Source organism: Gastrolobium bilobum, unplaced genomic scaffold (genome assembly GCF_033153095.1).
Source record: "Gastrolobium bilobum isolate Gb01-03AN ecotype WA unplaced genomic scaffold, APGP_CSIRO_Gbil_v1 utg22866, whole genome shotgun sequence".
NCBI lineage: Eukaryota > Viridiplantae > Streptophyta > Magnoliopsida > Fabales > Fabaceae > Gastrolobium > Gastrolobium bilobum.
This window is the reverse complement of record NW_026895434.1, coordinates 148,810-157,400: the sequence shown is the minus strand read 5'-3', so window position 1 is coordinate 157,400 and position 8,591 is coordinate 148,810. Positions and strand designations below refer to the sequence as shown.

Below are 8,591 nucleotides of genomic sequence, written 5' to 3'. Positions count from 1 at the left end.
CCCATCTAATCAATCTAGGCTTAGAATCCTTCTTTTCCACCAAATATTTTATGGCAGAATGGTTAGTATATACAGTGACTTTGGTACCTACCAAATAAGATCTAAACTTGTCAAAGGCAAATACAACAGCTTCTATAAAAGCCAGCATGCCCAAGGAAAGACCTTATCCCTTTTATGTTAACAGGGGGTGGCAACTTTTCAATTTGGTCTATCTTGGCCTTATCAACCTCTAAACCAGCCTTAGAGATCCTGTGTCCTAGAACTATGCCTTCCTTCACCATAAAATGGCATTTCTCCCAATTTAGGACCAGATTTGTCTCTTCACACCTCTCAAGAACTTTTTCCAAATTTCCTAGGCATTTTTCATAAGAATCCCCAAAGACACTGAAGTCATCCATGAAGACTTCCACAAATTGTTCTATCATGTCAGTAAAAATTGCCATCATGCACCTTTGAAAGGTGGCTGGTGCATTGCACAATCCAAAGGGCATTCTCCTAAAGGCAAAAATGCCATAGGGACAAGTGAAAGTGGTCTTTGGCTGGTCTTCAGGAGCTAAGGCTATTTGATTGTACCCTGAATAACCATCTAGAAAACAATAGTATTCCTTACCAGCCAATCTATCTAACATCTGATCAATAAAAGGCAAAGGAAAATGATCCTTCCTAGTGGCCTTATTGAGTTTTCTGTAGTCCATACAGATTCTCCAACCAGTGACAGTCCTTGTGGATATTAATTCTTTTTTTTCATTCTCCACAACAGTGATCCCACCCTTCTTAGGGACACACTGTACTGGGCTGACCCAGTTACTGTCAGAAACAGGATATATTACCCCAGCATCCAACCACTTAATTATTTCCTTTTTGACTACCTCTTTCATGATTGGGTTCAATCTCCTTTGCTGCTCCCTAGAGCTGCTGGTTGGGTCAGTCAACAGAATTTTATGTGTGCAATAAGAAGGGCTAATACCTTTTATGTCTGCTAAAGACCAACCTATAGCCCTCTTAAATTTTTTTAAAACAGTCAGCAAATGTTCTTCTTCTAGCACAGTGAGCAGATTGGACACTATGACAGGCAAGGTATCTTTTTCTCCTAGGTAAGCATACCTAAGATAATTAGGCAGAGGCTTGAGTTCTAACACAGGGGGCTCTTCAATTGAAGATTTGGGAATTTTTAACCCTCTCTTGGCCAATTCTAATGACTCAAAATTTTTATTTTTCCAAACCACATCAGTTTTAGAATTCAGCCACTTAACTACTTCCTCAGAATCAGTTTGACTGATTTCTAGACCCTCAAAACCGGAATTTTGTAAAGGGTCTAATGAGGACTCATGCAAAAATTTATCTTTGACTACACAGTCAATGATATCTAGTCTAGAACATTCCTCAATGTCTCTTGGGTATTTCATGGCTTTTAAATATTAAATTTTACTTGTTCCCCATTCACATTCATGACCAACTCACCCTCCTTAACATCTATGACAGCCCCACCAGTGGCCAAGAAAGCCCTTCCCAAAATAATTGGAACCTCTCTGTCTTCCTCATAGTCTAAAATTATAAAATCAGCAGGTAGAATGAATTTATCTACTTTAACCAAAACATTCTCTACTTTCCCTTCCGGATAAACTAGAGACCTATCAGCCAACTGTAATGTGACAGTGGTGGGATTAGGCTCTCCTACTTTCAGCTTTTTGTACACACTCAAAGGCATTAAGTTGATACTAGCACCTAAATCACACAATGCTCTGCCTATGTAGTGGTCTCCTATGGTACAAGGGATTGTAAAACTTCCTGGGTCTCCTAGTTTAGGAGGTATCTTACTAAGAAGATATTGACTGCTCTATTGTGTAAGAGCAACAGTCTCAAACTCTTCTAGCCTCCTTTTTCTTGAAAGAATTTCTTTCATGAACTTTACATAAGAGGGCATTTGTTCCAATGCATCAACAAATGGAATGTTGACATGCAACTGTTTTAAGAGGTCTAGAAATTTCCTAAACTGATTATCTTGCTTCTGCTTTTGCAACCTTTGAGGAAAGGGTGGTGGAGGTCTTTTTGAAGTAGCAGGTGTCTCACTATTTGGCTTAGGGGTCAAACCCTTTTGAGTAGGTTTTTCAATGGAATTATTCCCTAAAGGCTCATCTATAGAGGGCTGAGTGTCTGATTCGACCAAAATGGGTGAACAGTTATTGTGCACAACCCCTTGGGGGCTATTATGAACAACAGAATTCTGAACAGGTTCAGAATTTGCATCCTTTTCTTTCTGCATGTTCTCCCCTTCTTCTTTTTTTAATGTGGAAGGTCTAACCACAGCTTCTGACTGATTTACAGATCTGTCATTTCTAAGCTCTATCATATTGCATTGCTCTTTATTTCTCCTAGGCTCTTCAGTGTTACTAGGCAAGGTACCAGGAGGTCTGGTATTCATAGTGTTTGCTAAATGGCCTAGTTGGGATTCTATGTTCCTTAGGGATGCTGGAATACTTTGCACAACAGCTTCCAAGCTATTTTGCTTGGTCTCATTCTTAACCAAATATTCCCTTAACAAAGCTTCTAAAGAAGAGGATGGAGCAATAGGCATCTCACTAGGTTGAACAACAGCTTGCTGCCTTGAAGTTTGTTGGTAATTCTGGGTAGGAAAAGGTATTTTTGTTTGGGCATTAGAAGGACCAGCTTGCTGCCCCTGCCCTTGAAAATATTGAGGCTGTTGGTTCTGCCTCCATCCCTGGTTAAAGTTATTGGGAAAAATATTTTGGTTTCTATTTTGGTTTCCCACATAAAACACAGATTCTGGGTTGGATGGGCAGCTATCATACAAATGGGGCCCACCACAGCAAACACAAGTTACACTTGTGTTTATTGCATTAACTTGAGGTTGGGTCACAGGTATTTGAGGTGCAGGAACTTGGGATTGGGATAATCTTGCCTCAATGGTTTGTCCTTGGGTTCTCACTAAATTGGACAGTGCATCAAACTTGGCTGAAAGAGCTGTTACAGGGTCTATCTCATGTAAACCAGCCACTCTCCTTGGCTGATTTCTCTCTTCAGGCCATTGGGCATAATTTTGAGTCATTTGTTCTAACAACTCATGGGCTTGGTTAAAGGACATAGTCATAAACATGCCATTAGCAGCAGAATCTGCCAAGGCCCTGTTTTGAGTATTTAGGCCATTGTACAGGGTTTGTAACACTGCCCAAGAGGGCAAACCATGATTTGGGCATTGCTTAAGAAGGTTCTTATACCTCTCCCACACATCCACTAGTGTCTCTCCATCCCTCTGCATGAAGTTAGCAATATCACCTCTAGTTTGCACTACCTTATTAGAGGGGAAAAATTTCATAATGAATTTCTCAGCAAGGGTGTGCCAATTGGTTATAGAGTTGGATGGAAAGGAGTTCAACCATTCTTTGGCTTTGTCAGCCAGTGAATGAGGGAAGAGCTTCAATCTTAACACATCATCCGAGATGTTAGGATTCCTAAAAGTGTTGGCCACTTCTATGAAATTTCTAAGGTGCTTATGTGGGTCTTCCATCAACAACCCATGAAACTGCCCATGTTTTGAAGCATGGTGAACATCACCGGTTCTAATTTGAAGGGCACTCCATTCACAGGTTGGGCGATGCTTGGATCTAACTCATCCAACACAGGTATGATGAAGTCCATCATGGACCTATCATTATCATTTATGACAGGTGGGTCCCTTATCCTTACAGGTCCTCCTACCCCATCATTTCCATTTACACTTCCTAAATCCTCCATTTCTTTAATTTCTAGAAGTGGAATTTGTCTATGTGCTTTCTGGGCTCTTCTCCTAACTCTAAATGTCCTCTCAGGTTCAGGGTCAATTGAATATATGAACGGGTGTGGAGTTGCACTCATGCACCCCTTTTAACTAAAACAGGTAAACCTGACTTAACTAAAACACCTAGATTACTAACCAACTTTTATGCAGAACAAGCAAAAAATAAACACACAAGAACCTGCAAGCAGAAAAGTCCCAAGACAGTTCACAGCCTGACGGCTTTATAAGGCAGTAACAACTCACCCTCACACAGGGTGGAACTAATAATTAAAATAAAAATGAAACTAAAAAAAAATTAAATGACATACAATAAACAGAATATGAACAGAACAGATTTTAAACTACCAATATTCAAGATACTATAGAACTAATAACTAAACAAACTGAAACAGAATTCAAATGAGCTACACTAAAAACAGCAAACAGAAGCAGTTCAAGAATAGCAATCACACAGAAATCTGATCATATACGCCTCGATCCCCGGCAACGGCGCCAAAAACTTGTTGCCTTGCTAACAGTTGTGCAAGTAATGCGCGCAAGTATACGCGACAACAAGTAATATAGGGCTGTTATAAGTCCCAGTTATCGTTCCCACAAGGATCGTTGGCGTTTTGAATTGACTAAAATTTGTAATTGCTTAAAACTGATTTACTATTTGAAAATAGAAGAAATAAAATTGTAAAGTAAAAAATAATCTAGAATGGACCTAAAACACTACTGTTCACTTTTCTTTTAAAATTTTCGAATTACTTTCCTAAGTTATAAAATAAGAATGAAGAATGAAGCAACTTAAATGAAAGATGTGACAAAAATTTTGAAAACAGAATAGAGATTGAAATATGAAATAACAAAGGAAATTGGAAAATCTGAATTGATAAAGAGGTTTAAAAAGGTGGGTTGAGTTTTGGCTCTCCTTCCCCACAGTGCTTGAAAAACAATTTGATTAACAAAAAGCTCATCCTAAGATTCTCAGTTAACAGAACTGTATTGTTAATTTTAATCTCTTAAAAATTATTTTATCCCAAAGTTGCCCACTTTCATATCTCTATGCCAAGTGGGATTAGGACTCTTGAGACTCAGGTCCAATATTACATGAGGACTCATTCATTTCTGAATTGAGATCCCTTAGATGATTTCTCATCTAAGTCCATGTGTCTAATGCAGAATCTAGAATTAGTTGTTTCTCAACAACTAAATCCTAACCAAACCTCTGACATTCGGCCAAAATGCAGATAATTTTAAACATTAGAAAAAAGCATTAAACAACTGAGATATAAAAATTAAAACCATAAAATCAAACATTTAACAAGCACTGAGGTTTGGGTATCACCGAAACCCAACCTCTAAAAAGTTAGCCACTATCCATATGGATGAGGCTTACACACAGTAACAGAACTAAAGAAATTACAAAAGAGAAATGCTAGAAAATAATTTACAGCACTAGCCTAACAACCAGCAATTTCAGTGCTGTAAATACATGTATCGAGTTCATCAGATGAACCAGAATCTCATTACAAAATAGAAATTAAAAGAAAATAAAAATTGTTCAAAAAGCAAGAACTAAAAAAAACGATAAATCAGAATCAGGAGTGCCACCATGACTCACTCCTCAGTCCCTTTTTATAGGGCTCCTTTCCTTCTTTGCACGATTTTCCTCTCCAGCTCAGCAGGTACCCACGCGCTCCTTGTGCGTTACAGGCAGGTGGTCCCCGCAGCTCCCTCCTCAGACAATCTGAATGGATTGTTGCTCCTTCAACCCGTACGTAACCTTGTGCCCAAAAATCGCTCAGCCTCACTCTCGAAAAGTATCTAGCTCACCACTCAGTAACGGTTTTCCTTTGTCCTTTTTCTAACTCAAAATAGTGGCTAGGTTCTGGTTGTTTGCGAAATTGTGCGGTTTGGTGCGTCAATCGGGTAGAAAGGGTGCAAACGATGGAGATGGGTTGTATGAGGGTTAGGGTTCGGTTAGAGAGAAAAGGCGTTAGGGTTTGTGTAGGTTGGTCCGATTCAAAAACTGAACCGTGGTGGAAGGTGATGGTTCTATATCTAGGTTGAAAATCATAGGATGTTTTTGGTTTACTTGCTCGATTCAGAGAAGGAACCGTGATGGAGAGCTTGAGATGGAGTAGGTTCACTTAGACGGTCTATGCTAGGGTTTTTTTTCTCTTTCAGAAGACGCACGATTCTGACTTCTTTCTCTCCCCTTCTTTTCTTTTCTTTTGGGCCACTGATTGGGTTTTAATTCCTCTGGTCCATTCTCTTCTTTTCTGATTTGCTTTCTCATTTTGGGCTTCTGATCAAAGCATTTGCCCAATTTTTCTTCACTCTTTTTCTGCATGGAGAATTAACACCAATTGGGCCTGAACATATAAAATCAGCCCATTAATATCAAAATCAGAAAAATTCACTTCAATGCAATCTTTGGGGTTTTTTTATTAACAAAGATATTCTTTTCACTCCCATTTTAATATCAAATCACATGTTCTAAGTCACAAATAATGGACTTATCAGTCCGTTCAATGAATGTACATAACTCCCGTTAACATGACAATCACTATTTAACATATGATTAAGTGCGCCATTTTACCCCTTTTTAAAGTTAATTTATTGTTTATAAAAAAAGAGAAGTTATTATGATCTTTTTGCTTTACATTTTTTAATATAAAAAGGAGATTCACATTATATTTACAATGAATATAAAACAGCCTATAATGTTCCGATACTTGGGAGACAAGCCTTTTTTGATGCTCAGTTTTATCCCCAAAAGAACCTCACTTTTGGCGTAGAAGCCAGAACACCAATGAAAGAGCAAAATTTTATCTAAAAACAAAAAGGGTCATATTACATTTTTTAAATTATAAAATTAAGTAATAATAAGTATTAATTGTATAATGAAAATTGAGTAAATACCCATTTTTGTCCCTTACAATTTTCACGAGCCACATTTTAGTCCCGAATAATAAAAAAGGCTCATCTTAGTCCTTAATATTTGAAAAAAAGGGCCACGTTCGTCCTTCCGTTAGATGGCATTTGACGGCCCAACTAACGGAGCACACGTGGACCGTTACTTTGCTGAGTCACCGTTAAGTATGTCAGCGTGGAAGTAATACGACGTCGTTTTATGTCTTCTTGGAGTTTTGGACAGCTGACAAATTTATCGAGGCCCTATTTGGTCCTTGAAAAATTTATCGAGGCCCTATTTGGTTCTTAACACTACAAACCTTTCTCTATCTGCATGCACCTCAAACTGCGTTAAATGTTTTTTCCCCAACTCTTTCTTCAATCAACATAGTTTTCTGCAAGTGAATTTTCCCCCCATGTCAAAAGAAAATGAGCAATTTTTCACGGAGATTCTGCAAAGGGGTGTTGAGAACTCTGACCCAAATTCAGGCACTCTTAACTTCTCAATTAAAGTATGGCCTAAACTGCCAGATTTCCTTAGTTCAGTTAATCTAAAATATGTGAAATTCGGTTACGGTTACTTCATTAGCCATCGTTTGTATTTGTTGCTGGAACCACCTCTTCTTGCAACCTTGATTGCTCATATTGGAAAGTTCACTTGGAAAGATCTCTATGACAAACATGACCTCACTGAGGCTCTATTTATATCAGCACTTTTGTTCTTAATGCTATATTTTTATATTGAATCTACACCCCGGTCTACCTATTTGCTTGATTTTTCATGTTTTTTCCCTTCAGATGAATACAAGGTAAACAACACTTTTTTGTTAACTATTTATCACTCTTCACATATTTAAGTGTGGATGAGATTTAAGTCTTCATTATTTGAGATTGTATAATTCTTTGCCAATATGTTTAAGGGAATGTAAGCCTATTTATGTATATATATTCAATTTTTTGCATGCATTGAATGAGACAATTAAGGACAAGAGGTATCCACGGTGATGTTTGGGGCAATTAAGGACCTTCTTGCTGTCACAAAAGTAAAACCAAAGGAATATTAAACACCACCCCATCACTCTCATCAATGATAATAGACCAAAGGGAAGATAGTGAAGGGAGGAAGGAACTTTCTGTAAGCAAAGATGTCAGGTTGGAGGCCATGCATTAAAGGCCAATATTACAACATTAGGTCCACTAGTCCTACCAGTTTCAGAACAGCTTCACTTCTTCACCAATTTGCTCTTCAAGAAAAAGAAAACAAAGCCATACATTCCGGATTACAAGTTGGCTTTTGAGCATGTATGCATTCTGGCAACAAGTAAGAAAGTGTTGGATGAGATTCAGAAGAATTTGGAGCTCACAGAGGAGTACATGGAAGCATCAAGAAAGACATTGGAACGATTTGGCAACACATCTAGCAGCAGCATCTGGTATGAACTGGCATACCTTGAGTTTAACTCATGGATCAAGAGGGGTGATTGGGTTTGTCAGATAGCTTTTGGTGCTGGGTTCATGTGTAACAGTGTTGTTTGGAAGGCCCTCAGGAATGTTGGGAGACCCAAGCAAAGTCCTTGGATTGAGGATGAGTGCTGCACCACCTAGCTAGCAAAGAACCCTTTAGGGGTCCTACATTTCCATATTATGAGCAATGGAAAAATTACATCAATTAAATAAATAAAATAGATAGAGAAAGGTTTGTGGTGTTAAGGACTAAATAGGGCCTCGATAATTTTGTCAGGGACCAAATGGGGCCTCGATAAATTTGTCAGGGACCAAATAGGGCCTTCGATGCTAGGGTCAGCTGTCCAAAACTCCAAGAAGACATAAAACGACATCGTATTACTTCCACGCTAGCATACTTAATGGTGACTCAGCAAAGTAACGGTCCACG

At 38.5% G+C, this 8,591-nt stretch overlaps 1 protein-coding gene, 1 non-coding gene and 1 pseudogene across 2 annotated transcripts; 2 read left to right on the top strand and 1 right to left on the bottom strand.

Moving 5' to 3' along the window:
- Positions 1-1,837: 1,837 nt before the first annotated feature.
- Positions 1,838-3,526, bottom strand: LOC133310973 (uncharacterized). Its single transcript, XM_061511975.1, has one exon. The coding sequence runs from the start codon at positions 3,524-3,526 to the stop codon at positions 1,838-1,840; it is 1,689 nt and encodes a 562-aa protein (XP_061367959.1).
- Positions 3,198-3,303, top strand: LOC133311064 (small nucleolar RNA R71). Its single transcript, XR_009751519.1, has one exon. It is a non-coding gene; the product is annotated as a small nucleolar RNA R71 (small nucleolar RNA).
- A 3,587-nt stretch (positions 3,527-7,113) lies between the features above and the next one.
- LOC133310965 (3-ketoacyl-CoA synthase 10-like) lies at positions 7,114-8,302 on the top strand (annotated as a pseudogene).
- The last annotated feature ends 289 nt before the right edge of the window (positions 8,303-8,591 follow it).

Coding starts and splice junctions, on each gene's coding strand:
- LOC133310973 (XM_061511975.1), bottom strand. CDS start 3,526: ATGGAAGACCCACATAAGCACCTTAGAAATTTCATAGAAGTGGCCAAC.